The sequence below is a fragment of the Fomitiporia mediterranea genome (assembly GCF_000271605.1).
Source record: "Fomitiporia mediterranea MF3/22 unplaced genomic scaffold FOMMEscaffold_3, whole genome shotgun sequence".
Taxonomy (NCBI): domain Eukaryota; kingdom Fungi; phylum Basidiomycota; class Agaricomycetes; order Hymenochaetales; family Hymenochaetaceae; genus Fomitiporia; species Fomitiporia mediterranea.
In genome coordinates this window covers 1,743,553-1,761,243 of record NW_006760388.1, presented here as the reverse complement: position 1 = coordinate 1,761,243, position 17,691 = coordinate 1,743,553, and the positions used below count along the sequence as shown (strand labels likewise).

The 17,691-nt window shown below is 48.4% G+C and overlaps 6 protein-coding genes across 6 annotated transcripts; 3 read left to right on the top strand and 3 right to left on the bottom strand.

Moving 5' to 3' along the window:
- Window positions 1-97: 97 nt before the first annotated feature.
- On the top strand, window positions 98-1,787 carry FOMMEDRAFT_153019 (uncharacterized protein; the record flags this gene model as incomplete). The annotated part of the gene is made up of 6 exons (XM_007263769.1): window positions 98-119; window positions 179-726; window positions 785-902; window positions 958-1,179; window positions 1,231-1,509; window positions 1,564-1,787. The coding sequence occupies 6 exons, from the start codon at window positions 98-100 to the stop codon at window positions 1,785-1,787; spliced, it is 1,413 nt and encodes a 470-aa protein (XP_007263831.1).
- A 152-nt stretch (window positions 1,788-1,939) lies between these two features.
- On the bottom strand, window positions 1,940-4,631 carry FOMMEDRAFT_78015 (asparaginase-domain-containing protein; the record flags this gene model as incomplete). The annotated part of the gene is made up of 13 exons (XM_007263768.1): window positions 1,940-2,131; window positions 2,202-2,795; window positions 2,877-3,142; window positions 3,208-3,225; window positions 3,274-3,348; window positions 3,404-3,514; window positions 3,571-3,670; window positions 3,725-3,861; window positions 3,914-3,953; window positions 4,011-4,347; window positions 4,397-4,437; window positions 4,490-4,534; window positions 4,593-4,631. 13 exons carry the CDS (start codon window positions 4,629-4,631, stop codon window positions 1,940-1,942), a joined length of 1,995 nt encoding a protein of 664 aa, XP_007263830.1.
- A 171-nt stretch (window positions 4,632-4,802) lies between these two features.
- Window positions 4,803-7,985, top strand: FOMMEDRAFT_103848 (bifunctional tryptophan synthase TRP1). Its single transcript, XM_007263767.1, has 12 exons — window positions 4,803-4,866; window positions 4,922-5,086; window positions 5,138-5,231; window positions 5,288-5,426; window positions 5,479-5,575; window positions 5,625-6,226; window positions 6,286-6,328; window positions 6,386-6,568; window positions 6,618-6,933; window positions 6,987-7,247; window positions 7,296-7,372; window positions 7,430-7,985. Exons 1-12 carry the CDS (start codon window positions 4,822-4,824, stop codon window positions 7,517-7,519), a joined length of 2,112 nt encoding a protein of 703 aa, XP_007263829.1. The 5' UTR covers window positions 4,803-4,821; the 3' UTR covers window positions 7,520-7,985.
- On the top strand, window positions 7,882-12,106 carry FOMMEDRAFT_78324 (Dna2-domain-containing protein; the record flags this gene model as incomplete). The annotated part of the gene is made up of 10 exons (XM_007263766.1): window positions 7,882-8,204; window positions 8,253-8,334; window positions 8,388-8,472; window positions 8,532-8,944; window positions 8,990-9,628; window positions 9,679-10,626; window positions 10,685-10,806; window positions 11,057-11,326; window positions 11,382-11,679; window positions 11,741-12,106. 10 exons carry the CDS (start codon window positions 7,882-7,884, stop codon window positions 12,104-12,106), a joined length of 3,546 nt encoding a protein of 1,181 aa, XP_007263828.1.
- Window positions 12,107-12,210: 104 nt separating this feature from the next.
- FOMMEDRAFT_17933 (methionine adenosyltransferase) lies at window positions 12,211-14,198 on the bottom strand. The gene is made up of 7 exons (XM_007263765.1): window positions 14,058-14,198; window positions 13,948-13,979; window positions 13,266-13,868; window positions 13,033-13,207; window positions 12,801-12,977; window positions 12,678-12,737; window positions 12,211-12,622 (listed from the first exon to the last, which is right to left on the bottom strand). The coding sequence occupies exons 1-7, from the start codon at window positions 14,143-14,145 to the stop codon at window positions 12,576-12,578; spliced, it is 1,182 nt and encodes a 393-aa protein (XP_007263827.1). The 5' UTR covers window positions 14,146-14,198; the 3' UTR covers window positions 12,211-12,575.
- Window positions 14,199-14,420: 222 nt separating this feature from the next.
- On the bottom strand, window positions 14,421-17,585 carry FOMMEDRAFT_118876 (phosphatases II). Its single transcript, XM_007263764.1, has 6 exons — window positions 17,514-17,585; window positions 17,348-17,458; window positions 17,133-17,298; window positions 16,920-17,080; window positions 16,739-16,867; window positions 14,421-16,675 (listed from the first exon to the last, which is right to left on the bottom strand). The coding sequence occupies exons 1-6, from the start codon at window positions 17,535-17,537 to the stop codon at window positions 14,450-14,452; spliced, it is 2,817 nt and encodes a 938-aa protein (XP_007263826.1). The 5' UTR covers window positions 17,538-17,585; the 3' UTR covers window positions 14,421-14,449.
- Between the last annotated feature and the right edge of the window lie 106 nt (window positions 17,586-17,691).

The following is a 17,691-nucleotide window of genomic DNA, read 5'->3' as shown; positions in this document are numbered from 1 at the left end:
TGCAAATAAACGCGGAGACCTAAATCTGTTTATGTGTCACGTGCTGAGCGTGTTTGTTGCTGCGCGGTCCACACGCGTCTCGTGTAGCAGAGCCACCATGAGCTCGGAAGATGAACTCGGTACATTTCAAGCATTAAAAATCATTTCACATTGCTAACTTGACATGTGGAATTTACAGCTACTTATGACGCGACATCAACACCTTACCGCGTCGAGATATACGAGGATGTGAAGAGGAAACGAGCGAATGGACGCACCGCAGTAGCTGGTCCGTCTTCAAAGCCTGCAAGCAAAACACGTTCAAATACGCAAAAGCGGACTCCTACGCCTGAAGATGATGATGAAGGAGCGCGTGCAAGCGACGATGCTGCTGCGATAGTCGTAGACCCACCCGCACCCGCACGAAAGAGGGGCCGACCTAAACGCGCCGCATCGCGCGAACCCGAACGGCCAGGAAATTCAAAGGCAGCGAGGTCCATTCGTGAGAAGGGTAAAGGAAAGGCAAGGGATGATGATGTACGGGAACCGTCTCCGGAAGTGATGGATATCGACAATCTTGAGGAGATTAGGGCGGATGAGGAGGACGAGCCGCAAGAAACTTCACGACCCCCGACTCAATCGTGGAACCTGAAGGGAAATCGACAAGATGGGGAGAGTGCCGCATGGAAGAAAAGAGAGGAGAAGCTTAGGAGAGAAATAGAGCGATTGCAGAAACGTTATCAAGATGTATGCTACAGGTTAATTATCATTGTGTTTCGTTGCTCATTTGTTCTTATTCACCAAGGTTCAAATGCAAAGAGATAATCTTGCGAATGAATTGGAGGAAACATTCCAAGTGCGAAATACAGAAGCTGAGTTACATACCGAGCAACAGGCTGCTGTATATGAAAGTCGGCTCCAGAGTACGTGTGTAATTGTTGAATAGTACGTTTTGTCAAACTAACGAACCTTTCATAGCTCAGGAGGAAATGATTCAAGAGCTCACATCCCAGCTTGCCCGAGTTGATGCACTTACAAGAGAGGGGAAAACGTCTACTTTGCACTTCCTCACTCGTGAAGCTGCCGATGAGGAACGGAGAGGCGTTGAACGACAGGTGGAGAAGCTTAAGCAAGCTTTGAAGGAAAAGGACAGGGTTATTGGCGAGAAAGATGCGACAATAGATGGGCAGGCAGGAGAAAGTGAGCCTTTTTGTATTTTACCTGGACCTGCAGCCTAACATCTACGAAAAGTTCGTGAACTGCGGAGAGAACTAGCTGCAGAGATTGAGCGAAGTAAAACATTGGCTTCTTCGCGTCCCAATGGCCGAGAAGCTCTCCCTCGATCGCGTATTGTTTCTGGTCCCAGCTCTGGCGTGAAACTTGATGGTGTCAAGGCAACAAACGCGCACAAGTTATACGAAGACCTAACAAATATCTTAATACTCGATTTGAGATGCGAAATATCTGCTGATACGAACGAAGAGCAATGGGTCTATAGCTGCCTTTACTCACATTCTGGCACCGACTGGAGTGCGTTTCTCTCTCTCGTATGGTTAGGTGGACTTATCTGATTTATTCTTCCAGGCCTTGCATTCTCACTTCGGACATACTTTGAGATAGGGGAGGATGGGGAGAGCGTGGAGAAGGTTGCATATACCCCAAAGGAGATGAGCGATAAATCACCAGAGTCGTTAGAGAAGCTTGACTTCCTAGCGGAGGAGTTCACGTTTCATCGTAAACAGCTCGATGTCTTTTTGGACAAGTTGTATACGGTTATGAACGAAGCATTTGGATCTGCAGAGATCTAGAAGTGTGCTTCTATGGCTCCTATTCTTATTGGATTGGCTCGTCTGATGCGTGCGGTACTGTATTATAATTATTTTGCTTTGTATAGGAGGAATGGTCAGCTTACGCTTCCATGGATCTTGATTCATGTTTTCCACTTTCTTTTCTCTAATATTCACGCTTTGCTTAATTCCCCTGTTGCCTCATACCCTGCCTTTCTCCATGTTTGCAAGGCAACCTCATCGTATCTTTGAGCTGCCTTTGTAACTTCTAAGGCTACGAAGCCACCTTCGATGTCCGTTCCTCCCAAATTCGCTCCAGCTTGCCGAAGGATCTCGACAATTCCAGTATGTCCGCGTCTCGCGGCCTAGATGGAATGCAATGGAATCGTCAATAGTCTTTGAGACATCTCTGCTTCCGAACGGGAATCGACTCACGTAGTAAAGTGCGGTATGTCCAAGCGAATCCCGAAGATGGACCAGAGCACCTGCTTGCAGAAGAATGGCAACGGTACGTTCGCTACCATTGAAAGCAGCAACATGCAGTGGAGCCCAACCGGAACACGGATCAATACTGTTGACGACTCCTGCTGCGGGAGTGCCGAGTGTTTTGTCGACGCGGCTTTGTGCTACATCTTTGTTGTCCTGGTAACTCAAGCAGAATTCAAGACCTTCGACGTCATCTTTTGCAACCGCGAGGCGGATGAGGATGTGTAGGAGTGACGACTCTGTTGCGCTTGCTTCTGCCGCGGTCCATGACCAAGATGCAGTTGGGTTGTCCGAGTTACGTCCTGGCTGTTGGTCTGAGCTGACAACAATCTCCGGAATGTTCGGCGACGATGAGCTTGAAAGCCGCATCATCTGTGCAAGGCAATCCTGTAGTGTGTCTAAGTGCTGTGCCATTGACGGCCTTGCTGAGCTCCCGCGCGGAGCGGTCAATTCGCCTCGGAGGGGGAGACGAACGAGATCCCGGACTTTCTCAATCGTCAGTTGAGGCTTTGAAAGCAGGTATCCGAGTTTCGTTAATGCGCACTGTATTTGAGCGTCGGACGGGAAGATTCAGTGCATTGATTGAAGTCAGTGTCAGCGTTGCAATCACCGAGAGATGCGGACCTCGGGTGTCATATCTCCTCCAGGTATGATGCCGATATCTAGCAGAGCTCGTCCAGTCTCGTATGCATCGGATACCGTCCCTTTAGAGCACTGCGTGATGGCAACTACGACGCAGCGTTCTGATGCCTCGCGCAGTGCCTCCATCAGATCACGCTTTTGCGGTGCATTACCTGCACCGAACGTCTCGAGGACTACACCCTGGATCGGTGGCTTGAGAAATGCGCGTATGGTTTCTGCTGAGATGCCAGGGAACAGTCGGAGTGTTGCTTGAAGATTCAGTTTAGAGACACTCAGGGAATGCGTAATCCAAGAAGTACGGAACAAACCCTACCAACACGAGAGCTCATATCTATTCACCTAATTAGAGGGTGTAGGTTCAAAAGCAATCAAAATATACCTTTATGCGCCTTGAATCTACGTAGGCTCGTCTGCCTGATTACATTGTCCCAGTTGACGACTATATCAATGCCAACTTGATGATGGTCAGAGTACGTTTCTTCCGTATCAAAGAGCTCCAAGGTACTTACCATTCACCAAAGGAGGAAAGTTGGGGCTGTTGAATGCATCAAGATCATAAGATGAGACCTTCGAGACTCGATTACCGCGATATAGGCATTGATTGAAGAATATACAACATTCTACGTGTTTTACTGTGAGCGCGGGCAGTGTTGACCGATACGATCGGTGAAAGAACCTGGTATTATATATTGGCCGGCGATTGATAGGGCGCCTAGTAGGTTATCCACCGCATCGTTGCGCAATTGCGATAATGGGATTTGAGCCCCAGTTAAGATCTGAAACTCGGTGATTGATATAATCCTTCGCCGGAGTGGCTGGGAAAGACTCACCACTGTCTTTCCGAGGTCCTCAAGCATGAAGCTAAGGGCACTCGAGGTATATGCCATGGTATCCGTGCCATGTAAAATAACGAAGGCATCAAACGCAGCATAGTTTAACTCAATCTCAGTCGCGATGCGGACCCAGTCTTAGAAGGGGATGCTTCAGTATCGGATTGAAACGTGATCCAAAACATGTACCTTCTGTGCCGACATTGCTACTGTCTAATAGTGGATCCCACTACGAAGGTGTTAGTTGAGATAGATTCATGTTTACTGTGCGTATGTGAAAAATTACCTCTAAAATTGCATATCTAATTCTTTTTGTGTTTCCGGCGTGGATGGATGTCCGTGGGGTAATTAAACTGGGAATAAGACATTCATATGCGTTTTCCTCAATCCTTCTGCAGTGTGAATTTCGCGATGGATCCGGTTTACGGGTATCAGATAGCAGTGAAGGGCGGATCGGTCTCGTTGATTTGACAATGAGGGTAGGCACTTCCTTCGAGATCGGAGAATGCATTTCATTCGAAGGGCTTGATCGCCCACTTGAAGACCATCTTCGGAAGCCTTCAATAGTTCCCGAGTGAGAGTAAAGGGAGTCTTCGAGTGGATCGTGGAACCGGGATTGGCAGCTAACAATGCTTGAGGACCAATAGTCCGATTTTACATTTATAGACTTACCGCAGCGTTTCTCTTAGAAAGTGAGGTTCATTTCGATATCCCTATTTGTTCTCAGACCGATATACTTGAGCATATATGCACATCATAGCGTACCTGCGGGCCGACAAGCATCCCAATGGTTCCTCCAGTATAAATTACCTAAATTAATCTTTTCGTCAAAAAATAGAACAAGTAGAGGAAAGGAAATGGAAATTACGAGGACACGCGATTCATCAGAAGGCTGAAACGTCTCCATGATTTGTGTCCAATGTTGTGATGAGAACGAGAGGCTGTAAACGAGTATAATCGGTGTATCATCGGAATTGTCGAGTCAACTCACTTGCGGAGGCGCGGTATTCGCCGGAGCGTCGATCATACTTATTCACCAGCGCATAAAACTGTCCCGCATACACTCCGAGTCACTTACAGCTCACACCTCCATTACCATGGCCGACGGTTTGAGGAATGTGTTTGAGAAGAAGAAAGCAGAGGTATCTTCATATTTTCGCCACATTTGTCTATTGCATCTAACCAAATGCTCTACAGGGCAGCCCCGCTCTCGTTACATTCGTTACTGCCGGCTATCCGACCAAGGAGGATACAGTCCCGATCCTGCTGGCGATGGAGGAGGGCGGTGCAGACATAATAGAGCTCGGGGTACCATTCACGGATCCCATTGCGGACGGCCCGACCATTCAGGAGACCAACTCAGTGAGCCAATGCAAATATGAATTAGACCTCTGCTTATGCTCCGCTTCAAAGGTCGCTTTGAAGAACAAGGTTGACTATACCGACTGTCTTAACTACGTCAAGGAGGCACGCCAAAAGGGACTCAAAGCTGCGATTCTCCTGATGGGTAAATACCCTTAGTCATGGCAATTCTCGTGCTTAGTTGTAATCATTGTTATGCAGGCTACTACAACCCGATGCTAGCATACGGTGAGGAGAGGGCTATTCAGGACGGTAGGGCAGCAGGTGCAAACGGTTTCATCATGGTCGACCTTCCTCCTGAAGAAGCTATCGAGTTTAGACGAAAATGTGCTCAAGAAGGGTAAGTTTGTTCTCGAAACTGAGAGCATAGTGCTAACCGACTTGATCGACAGCATGTCCTATGTTCCATTGATCGCACCTTCAACAAGCTTGCACCGTATCAAGTTGCTGTCCTCTATTGCTGATACTTTCATTTACGTTGTGTCCAAGGTATGTGTCGAACATGGTGAATCATTGACTTATTTAAACTTGCCTTCAGATGGGAACAACTGGTTCGGCGGCGCATATTGCTATGAACGTCGAACTTCCAAATATATTAGCGAGGGTTCGACGGTTCGCAACCGTTCCCCTGGCTGTCGGATTCGGAGTCGCCACTCGCGAACATTTCGATACTGTCGCAAATGCAGGTGCAGATGGAATCGTGATTGGTAGTCGTCTAGTTTCTGTCATCAAGGGTGCTCCAGCAGGACAGGTTGCACAGGCAGTCAAAACTTACTGTACTGAGATCAGTCTGAAAGGACAGGCGAAGCCCCGACTAGCTAATGGCCCGACTAACGGACATGTCACCCAACCGGTCGTCAATGAAGCGCAAGATGGCCCGCCTATTAGTAACAGCTCTTCAGATCCTATCGTCCTTCCAGCTCGCTTCGGGGAATTTGGCGGCCAATATGTCCCTGAAGCTCTTGTAGACTGCCTGGTAGAGCTCGAAGCAGCACATAAGTCTGCAATGGCTGACCCAGAATTCTGGGCTGAATTCAGAGGTCTCTACGGCTATATGGGCCGGCCTTCATCTTTGTACTATTCAGATAGACTTACCCAACATGCTGGCGGCGCCAAGATCTGGCTCAAGCGAGAAGACTTGTAAGTCACCATCTTAGGTTTCTTAAACGCATGCTGAATATGTTTTACACCGTGAATAGGAACCATACAGGCTCACACAAGATCAACAATGCTATTGGCCAGGTCCGCTAGGCATTCATGAACCATATGGTACTTATATTTACGTATTTCATTATTCAGATTCTCCTTGCGAAACGTTTAGGAAAGAAGCGAATCATTGCTGAGACCGGTGCCGGACAGCATGGAGTAGCTACTGCAACTGTCTGCGCCCGTTTTGGCATGGAGTGCACCGTATTCATGGGTTCCGAAGACGTACGCCGACAAGCTTTGAACGTGTTCCGTATGCGGATGCTTGGTGCAACGGTAAGGCCGCTCCAACGTATTTGTGCCTGGAAGCTTAGTACTGCTGCAGGTCATCCCAGTGCAATCGGGTTCGTGTACCTTGAAAGACGCCGTGAACGAAGCACTTCGTGATTGGGTGACAAACCTATCCACAACTCATTACCTTGTTGGCTCCGCTATCGGTCCACATCCGTTCCCAACTATCGTGCGTGACTTCCAGCGCGTAATTAGTGCAGAAGTCAAGGAACAACTGCAAGCAGCGCGTGGAAAGCTTCCTGACGCTGTGGTAGCCTGCGTTGGTGGTGGAAGCAACGCTATCGGAAGTTTCTATGATTTCATCCCGGATAAAAATGTTCGACTAGTCGGTGTAGAAGCTGGAGGAGAAGGTGCGTCACGCGTACTTCACAGTGGTGGTTTCACGTTGACCCCGTACTTCTAGGCATCGATGGTGACCACCACAGTGCGACTTTAGCGAAGGGCGCTCCGGGCGTCCTGCATGGCGTACGGACTTATGTCCTCCAGACCAAAGAAGGACAGATTACAGAGACCCATTCGATTAGCGCAGGCCTTGATTATCCAGCAGTCGGTCCCGAGCACGCCTGGTTGAAAGACTCTGGACGTGCGGAATATCTTGTAGCTACTGACGAAGAAGCACTTCGTGGTTTTCGTTTGATCACACAGCTCGAGGGTATTATTCCTGGTACGTCATTCATTATTTGTTGTCACTTTTTTTACTAACTCCCTATAGCCCTCGAATCCTCGCACGCCGTTTGGGCTGGACTCCAGATTGCAAAGACGATGTCGAAGGATCAGGATCTTGTTATTGTATGTGCGATCTTTCAGTCTTCAGGGCCATGACAACTGACTCACATTGCGCACCAGTGCTTATCCGGTAGAGGCGACAAGGATGTTGAACAGATTTCGCAACTCCTTCCAGGAAAATGGGCAGATATTCTAGATTGGCACGTATAATTAATGTCGTCTCGTTGATGGGATAGTATCATAGAAACAAGGTGACCAAAAAAATCGGATCTGGGGCAATACTGGTATTTATGCGTTACATAGACTAGTACGCATAACTTCATCTTGAATAAAGCATTTAAAATCCCTTGAGAGCGTAGCTTTCTAGATTATTGAAGCTTAAGTGAAGCCGCAAGCTGCTCTAGGTCGGAAAAGCGTAGAAAGATCAAGCGTGTGAAACACGTGCATATAGGAACGATCACGTGGACGAGCTATGTGTGACAATCGCGATTATTTTTGTCACAGTGGCATCGCGACTTGCGTATCCTCTGCCGCTTCTGCTTCCTCTGCGATACACCCACGTCTTCACCCTCATGCCGTCTTCAAGACATTCTGCACAAGATGAGGCCGTTTTCATGCAAGAACTTCTGTCTGGCGTAGATTCTTCGTTCTTCGACGCAGTTCCTTCACCAGATCCAACTCCAAAGAAGCGCAAGAGACCTACGGAGGAGCTGTCTGAGAATAAGCACTTGTCAGGACAGAAAGAAAATGCCAATGTAGTCTTTGAGTCTGCAAAGAAGAAACCACGGGCCCTTGGCTCTCAGGATTACGACATTGCAGCTCTCCTTGAAGGAGCTGAAGACTGGGATTGGGATGATATGCTTTCGCCTGTTCGCAAGAAGCCTGCCGTACGTATGTGCTCCGGACCTTGAATCCACATATGCTAAGCCGATCGCTAGACAAGGGCCATTCCCAGCACACCAGATCCCAGTGCAAGTGTCTTTCGGTGCACTGTCGAGTCGATTGAGCATGATAGACTGACGAAGGTACGTGGGTTTGTTACATCGTAGCGACGTAGAGACTTACCGTTTAATCGAAGAAACTCCTTGTTGTCTCAGAAAAGGAATCGAAGTGCAGAACAGTTACACTAAAAGATGATTGGATCCAGACAGACGTTTCCACGGGTGAGTTCAATATTGTACTGACCAATGTGTCAATAACAAATGCGTACGCTGTATCAAAGGTGATACCATACACGTTATCGGAGTATTTACCCCTCGCGATGAAGATATCACTATTTCTGCGAAACGTAATTTGCTCATACAGCACCCTGATGTACTCATGACGTCGACTTCAATCGCTGGCGCTCCGCACTGTGCACGTCGTTCGCTTCTATCTCTTCTTATGCGCTCGTCGTCGGGAAAGACACGCTCACTCGTTTGGGGTAATATTCTTCACGAGGTTATGCAGCGTTGTCTCTCATCGCAGCGATGGGACGCGCCAAGTATCGAGGCATTCATAGACGAGACCATCCAAAAGGGCTTGACGGAACTTGTACATATTGACGTTGGAGTTGAAGAAGCAAGGATAGAAATTAACAAGCGTGCCGGCGGCTTGAAAGCGTTTGGAGAAAGGTTCTTAGGCGAAGTGCCCAAGGTTAGCTTAATCAGCTCTAGTGAGTATTGTACTTATGTTCCACAGGCAAACGCGTATCTGTCAAACACTCGTGATGGACAAGGCAAGGTGTCACGACTCGCAATCACCCATCTTCATGACGTTGAGGAAGAGATTTGGGCGCCGAAATACGGGCTCAAAGGCAAGCTAGACGCCACTGTTCAAGTTCGCATCGACGAAGAAACCAAAGGTCTCAATTTGAAGCACGGTCAACTGCCACTGCCGTCTCAGACGATCACAACTACAATGCCCCTAGAAATAAAAACTGGTCGTGCCATCGCAGGCATGGAGCATCGGGCACAAACGATGCTGTACACGCTGCTTATGGCGGAGCGATATGGTACTCCGCTTCCGAGCCCTATTTCCGGGTCTTCATGCCATGGTTCCCCTCCCGGAGGTTTGCTATTCTATACACAGTCAGAAGAGGTCATTAGAGTACCACCAGGATGGAATGAGCTGCGTGGCTTAATAATGGCAAGGAATGAATTGGCGAATTATTTGATGAGAAGGTCGAGACGAAGGAAGAAATCATTTGAAGAAGCCAATTCAAAGGAATCTATGCACGAAGAAAAACCTGCTGAGGTGCCGTTCTTGCCTCCAACTATCGATCAAGAGCGAGCATGTGGTAGGTGTTATGTCGCGGATGCTTGCATGCTGTACAGAAAGGTCTGTCTGTTCGTCTAGTTTCAGATAATGCAATTAATGATTTAATACAGGCGGTCGAGGGAGTCAAAGACAACTACTCTCCAATTGCTGCCTTATACGAATTAAAGACTGGGCACTTATCGGAAAACCAGCTCATGTTCTTCAAGCAGTGGGAGAATTTGATCTCTCTTGAGGAACAGGACATGACCCGATTCCGTAAAGAAATCTGGACTCTAGGTGCCACTGAGCGAGAAAAGTCGGGTAGATGTCTCGCTGACATGGTCCTTGACCCAACCTTTGATGCGACAAGTGCACAAGACAATGCTCGAATTCATCGGTACACGTATCGATTTACTAGGCGACCGCGATCGCCCTCCGTACTTAAGGATGCATCTTCATCAAGTTCTCCTAGTCTGTTGCACGGTCATGTCACTTCAGGCGAGCCGGTGGTCATTTCAGTGTTAGGCGATCCTCGATTAGTTGCATTGGCTCGTGGATACGTGCTAGACCTCAACCCTGAAAGCATCGTTGTTGGATGCGACCACAGTCTTTCTCCTGGGTCCTTAAAGTCCTGGAGTTCCTTCCCACTTGCACAGGAAGATATCGCCTTCCGCATTGATAAAGACGACTTGTTGGGTGGCATGGGTCGTGTACGAGACAATCTCGCTCAGCTTTTCTACGTGTCAAGTCCTCGCCGCCTCTTAGAACAGATCGTTGATCTGAAGCCGCCGGAGTTTGATGCCGAGTGCCATATACCTATGGATGCGGCCTTAGACGGTCTAAATGCCTGCCAGCAGCATGCGCTGGAACACTGTCTTCGAGCGCGTGACTACGCCTTAATTCTAGGAATGCCGGGCACAGGCAAAACAACAACCGTTGCACACATGATTAAAGTACTAGTGGAGATGGGCAAAACGGTTCTGCTGACATCATACACTCACTCGGCTGTGGACACGATTTTGCTCAAGCTAAAGGAGACGGCGAAGTTTGGTATTTTGAGGCTTGGTAATAAAGACAAGGTAAGGCGATGTCTTGATTCGATGGGCATGCACATATTATTTACACCAAACTATCAAGGTACATCCAAATGTCCAGGAATTCACGCTCAATGCAGGAGAGCGTGCAACGACAGTGGAACAATTAGAACACCAGCTCCTGCGACCACCCGTTGTAGCTGCAACAGCCCTATCCACAGACCAGTGAGTGATGTATTTACTTGATAGAACATTGCTGAACATTGTACAGTGCTCTCTTCTCAAGACGACGTTTTGATTACTGTATTGTCGACGAAGCATCTCAGATTACTCTACCTACTTGTGTGGGGCCTTTGCGATTTGCTAAGAAGTTTATATTAGTCGGCGACCATTTCCAACTACCTCCGCTTGTATGCTGCTCATTTTTCTCTTGTTCGTGGCAAGTGCTAAAGTATTGTGTCACCCAGGTCAAAAGTAAAGAAGCGAGGAAAGGGGGCTTCGACGTATCTCTATTCCGAAGGCTTTCCAGTGCGCATCCAACCGCTGTGGTGGATCTGACGTACCAATACCGCATGAATGCGAATATCATGCTTCTGTCGAATAAATTGATATATTCTGATCGTCTGAAGTGTGGCTCTGCTGAAATAGCCGACCAATCCCTCGTCATTCCTAATGCAGTAGAACATGGCCGCTCATGTAGCACAAATGATTCGTCATGCTGGATTCAGACAATAATTGATGAAAGGTACTTAATATACCGACTAGGTTTCCGCATATTCTGATCTCTTCGATGGGCATAGCTGCAAGGCGATTTTTGTCGACACGGATGCATTACCAGCACTTGATTCACGGGTCGGCGATCTCGTCCAGAACGAGGTGGAAGCATCGCTTGTCCAGCAACTGACCCTTGCACTCCTAAACGGTGGTGTGCGTGAGGAGCAAATTGGCATCATTTCACTATATCGACAACAGATAAAGCTTCTATCGCGTCTGCTGCTGGATAATAAGGGCATTGAGATCTTGACTGCCGACAGAAGTCAAGGGAGGGATAAGGACTGTATAATCATCTCTCTCGTTCGTGCAAATGAAGAGAATCAGGTCAGTCTTATATCGAAATATCCATAACCGTGCGTACCATTTACTGGAAATGTGCTTGCAGATTGGTGACCTGCTTAAAGACTGGAGGCGAATCAATGTCGCTTTTACACGAGCACGCGCCAAGCTTGTCATCTTCGGGAGCAGGAAGACGTTAAAAGCATCGCCGCTTCTTTCAGATTTCTTCGGACTAATGGAAGAACGAGGTTGGGTGCTGACATTACCCACGGGAGCCGATACTTTGCATTCATACGCAACAGCAAGCATCGAAGCAAATGAACAGGATTCGTCGAAATATGGTCCACCGAAGTCGAGCATCGCTGGAGGACGAAATGTCGCCCATCCAAAGAAAACAAAGCAAGTAACATTGGAGAACAGTTTACTTCGCGCACGACCAGTACTGCGCGACATTCTAAACGGCACAAAATAACCCTGATTACTTATTAATATCATATTCTGCCTTGGACTAGTTCTTGGAAAGCAAGCTGTATCATTGTATCATTGCACTTCATGTATAATAGGAAGGGTGGTTGATTCTCTTTTGCCATCAAGATGCATTTTTTAAATCGTTTAACGCGGTTGAACGCGATTATAATTTTCAACAATTACAGGTCATGCTAATTCTACTAATTCCTCTCGTTATTTCCTAAAAGCGTGGGTAGGCGTGAAGTGTGTGTGGGATGGGGAATGTCGAGTGTTGAATGATCGACGGTGCGACTGCACTCTATACAGACGCAGGGTAGTGATGGGTGTCTATAATGGTAAAGGGTGTGTGGCGCGGGGGAGCGCGCCATGGTTCGTCATAAAATAAACACCAGTCGAGCTGGAAGGATGAACTTCCAATGCACAAATCAAGAGTCTACAAGGGATGTAGAGAATAGGGTATCAAGCAGAAATGCTCAAAGTACGAGCTGCTTGGGCTTCTCCCAGGCGTATCCGGGGTTGCCTATCAAAGACATCAGATATTGCAAATAGGAAGAAATGGGTAAAGTTAGTCGTACCGAAGTGGCCGTAGGAAGCAGTCTTGAGGTATTGAGGCTTTTGGAGGTCGAGCTGGCGGACTGCAAGGGATATTTGTTAGACCAATGTCACTAGATTGATTTCAAATTTCAAATTGTTCATACCGATAACACCAGGTCGGAGGTCCCAGTTCTTCTTGATGATCTCAACGAGCTCCTGGTCGGACTTCTTCCCAGTACCGTACGTGTCAACGTAGACGGACAGCGGCTCCGCAACACCTATGGCGTAAGACAGCTGTACCAAAGCACGGCGAGCAAGACCACCAGCGACAAGAGATTTCGCTTAAACTTTTTATCAGTTTCACGTAAAGATGGACATGTGGGAGGGGATACTAACCGATCCAGCGGGCCGTGTATGCTGCAGAGCGGTCAACCTTGGAGAAGTCTTTTCCAGAGAAAGCGCCTCCACCGTGCGCTCCCCAACCACCGTACGTGTCGACGATGATCTTACGGCCAGTCAAGCCAGCATCACCTTGGGGACCGCCAATGACGAAGCGTCCGGAAGGTTGAATCTATTATTACATACATAGATAAGGTGACGTGATTATGTGCTAATCGAACCGCACATACGTGATAGATGGTCCTCTCATCGAGGAGCTTGGCGGGGATGACCTGCTTGACAATCTTGCTGATGATTTCCTTGCGGAGTTCCTCAGTCGAGATTGAGTCGGCGTGTTGGGTGGAAATAACGATCGTATCGACACGAAGCGGGATAGTTGCACCACCTTCCTTCTTGTACTCGACAGTGACTTGGGTCTTCGAGTCAGGACGAAGCCAAGGAAGAAGGCCAGAACGACGCGCGGCAGCCATAGCAGCATTGAGCTTGTGAGCGAGCATGATGGTCAACGGCATGTATTCCTCCGTCTCATCAGTTGCATAACCGAACATAATACCCTGGTCACCCGCACCATGGTCTTCAAGCGAGCCATGGTCGAGACCCTGGGCAATATCGGGAGATTGCTGCTCAATTGCAACGAGGATGTTGCATGTCTTGTAGTCAAAGCCCTTCTCAGAGTCATCGTACCCGATCTGCTTGATCGTGTTACGGATGACCTTTTGGTAATCGACCTGAGCCTTGGTGGTAATTTCACCGAAGACCATGATCATGCCCGTCTTTGCAGCGGTTTCGCAGGCAACCTTAGAGAAAGGGTCCTGCTCCAGGCAGGCGTCGAGCTAAGCAAAACAGATCAGACTTAGTATACGTGTTCTTCCTTCCAGATTTTTATTTAATTAGATAAGGAGATTTACTTACAATAGCATCAGAGACTTGGTCGCAGATCTTGTCTGCTCGTCCAGGGAAAAATCAGTAAATTGGACGGACAGATGGGTTCAGATCCTATCAAAACTTTGAAAAAATCTTACCTGGGTGACCCTCACCAACAGACTCGGAGGTGAAGAGGAAGTGGCCGGGAGCGAGGGAAGCGTGGACACCGTTAGGAGCGGGAGCCATTGCTGCGAGATCTATGAAGCTGGGACGTGAAGGACGAAGGGACGAAGGGAAGGTGGGGGCGTGGAGGACAAGAAGAAAGCCTGGAAAAGAAGAAATTGCTGGTCTGACTTTTTTTCACGTTCGGCAAACAAGGCATCATCACGTAACCAATCGCGTTCCATCACGCAATTGTAGCCTACCGCTGCGGTAAGTCCATATATATACACGAAATCAATACACTACATATTATATTAAAATTACATTTATTTCCTTTTTTCCTCTATTTATTTCGACGGACTACAAATGATACATGGTGCTGCAACTGCTACAATACGCCCAGCGGATCCCCATCTTTCGTTGTCTTCGATAAGGCAACCTCTGGACTACTGGATTTGTCTTCAGGGTTGACGTGTACCGGATTATTCCGACTGGGAGATGGCACTTGGGCAGTCCCAACTGGCAATACCGTCGGGTCAGGAGGCAGGGACTTGGGAGATTGTCGTGTATCTTCAGCCCACACAGAGGATGAAGAGATGTCATCCACGTGCCTTGCAGGTGAACGAATTTCTCGTGGTTGTGTTCGCCAAGGGTTTTCAAGCGAAAGATTCGAGAGCGAAGGCTTACGGTGGTCATTCCTCCAGCGTTCCGAGGGGACGTTCGCATCCGCTGCCCAGGACGGGGTAAGGGTAGATTCCCGCCTCAGTGGTGTAGAAATTGGGGTGGAACTTGGCGTTGTCCAGTCCGCCTCATCATGTACACCTGGAGTCCTGGTTCGACTCTCCAGTTCCCCGCCCAAACCACGCGTCCCGTCCCATCCCTGAGTTGCAGTGATGTTCTTGATTTCTTTTGACATCCCACCGTACGCACCCTGAACTGCAGAGAAAGCAGCTGTTGCATTGGATGAGAATTTCCCCCAAATAGATCGAACTCCCTCAGGGATGAACTCTGCTTGCTGAGCACTCGTTCTTCCTCGTGCGGGAATGGTCTCACGAACCGCAGCGTCAGTCGGCTCGTTCCTTGAGGGGCTGCCGGGTTTTAGTGAGACGTTAGAAGGCGAGGCCGAAAAAGGTCGGAAACTATCCTGTCTAGTTGTCTCTGGCCTTTGCTGCACTAGATTTGTCATCGACGATGTAAGCGCTCGACTTGGGGAACTCTGCGTGGGTCTCTTCGGGGTCACCTCCCCTGACAGTGCTTCCGAGGACGTCAAAGTTATTGCAGGGGATGAAGAACGTGATGGTGAGGAGGAGGATGTGATATGGTTCGCCGGTGCTTGGTGCATCCCGCTGCTTGGCGTGGCATCAGTAGGGAGTGGTATAGGGTCATCTTCCATGCCCTCGACAGGTCCAATGACATCTACACCTTGAATATCCGCGGCCACTAATTTACCATTCATCTCTTCGTCGGTCCGTCCATAAAGCTCGTTCCAAAACCGCACATCCTTTGGATCTGGAAACAAAACACCCATGTTCGCTTGAGCATCGCGTCTAGAAGGGTCGTCCAGCTTCGGATCGTACAGAGGGTTTGTATTTTCTTTAACTTCTGCAGGGGAATTTAAGAAATCCCATACACTGAGAGTTCGCTCGCAAGGCGGCGAAGCGTTATCACCCAATCTACGTTCCCGCTCGCAATTGAACAAGAACGTTCCAAACTGGCAGGAGTAAAGATGATAGTGAATCCTTTCCAGGAAACGGGAATTGAACTCAAAGCGGCCAGGGTTTTGCCGCTGGATTTGACGAACACACTCTAGGAACTGGTGAAAAACCGGACTTGTCTCTTTGAGATGGCCCTGGCCAACGAGTCTATTTTGAACAGATGCGAACAATGCCTGCGCGGCTTCTGCACCACCACTCCCCGATGGCATATCGGTTGCAGAAATGAAAAACTTCTCAGAAGAAAGGTGTCCGCATCGATCGAGGAATCTATGGCCAAATGAGAGCCAGTCTTTCTCCACGAGGACTTGAAACCCTCTGTATGTACGGTAGAACGGATCTAAACAAAGTTGTGCTAGTGACGATAGTTGTGCCGTGCGATCCCAGCCGTCGGAGCAATGTATCAGGACGTGAGATGAATTAACGTGAATGTTCCGAACAATCAAGAGTGTGCCGTCCAGAATAGCGGAGAGGTGACGAAGCCAGCCGGACCGTCTAAGGGCCTGACGATCAAGGAGTACGGGGTTTGACGTTGACCGTTGGTAGTCAGAGTCATCCCCTCCGTAGGCCAAGGCGTCTGCACTTCGTAAAGCCTCAACAACCTTGCTCAGGGACTCGCGCATGACATGGATATTATCTATGCCGAGATATGCCTTTTTGCCTTCTTTGTAATATTCCATATTCTCTGTACCAGCCCCCTTTGCGACATTTGCCATAGCATTAGTCGTCGGCCGAGCGTCAATTATCAAATTTGTGGAAGTGGCTCCATAAACAGGTCCGGTCGACACACGAGATTCAGGAGAATGATGCGATTGAAAAATGGCTTCAATAAGTTTTTCGTCCTGGATCGACCGGTTGTTAGTAATTCCGACCATTGGCTGGCTTGATCTCGTTATTGTTCCCTGCGCCCACGCGAGAAAACGGTGAGACAGTTATGCTACAATCAGTCGTAAGTGTTTACGAACATAGTTTGCCCAGTGCAAGTAAACTAATGTTGGTATTCGGCATTTACTTCGGTACTTCGACGCATATTGAAGTGTAGTGTCGCTTATTCGGGTTGGAACAACTAAACGAGCTGGGTATGTCGGACAAAACTAAATGTTCCGTCAGGCTACGCTTCCGTGCGTAGAAAAAGTGTACACTAACGGAATAATCTTTATTGATATCCGTAAATCGCCACGCCTTCGACCTGGATCCTATGCCCATACGAGCGAATTCATCTCGAGGGGAGTAAAGTGACCAGCCACCCTTTCCTTCTAATGGAGGGCTTGGAGCGTAGAAGAACGCGTATAGCTGCGTTACGGATGCTAGACAGTCTGTCAACCAAGACCGTCTACATTAAATATAATCTTGACTCACAGGCCACTGTGAGTCCTCGAATGCTCTCAAACACATCTTGCGATTCCGCATCTCTTTGAAAGTATAACATTACGGAACGAAAGTTTCGTTGGTGTATTGAAAGTGGATAGTATCCCTGAAGCGTCATAGGCATACGAGTCACTAATGAAATCATCGGATAAGGGATCTAGGGGTCGGCTCAGCACACAACAATATCACAGAGGTATGTCACTTACCCACTCCTCGTCTTCTGTCTTTTCGTCATCGTCGAATATTAGGTGATGCGCAGTCAAATGCAAGGTGCCAGATGTAGCTCGGCCAGCTCTCCGACATTTCACTGCTTCGACCTGTGGAACGACGAAATTAACGACGGTAATCTTTCAAACCTCTGAAGTCACCGACCTTGGCCACTTTGATCGCGTCCATGACTTACAAGTGGCACAAACCTGAGCAGTCAGTCCTGGATAGTACAGCCGCTGCTAATGCACAAAGCGGGCGCGGTGTGATGTGCGCGGCACAAACGCGTCCATCCCATCACGTGCCGCAGTATTGACACACTAATTATTACTAGTACTACAGC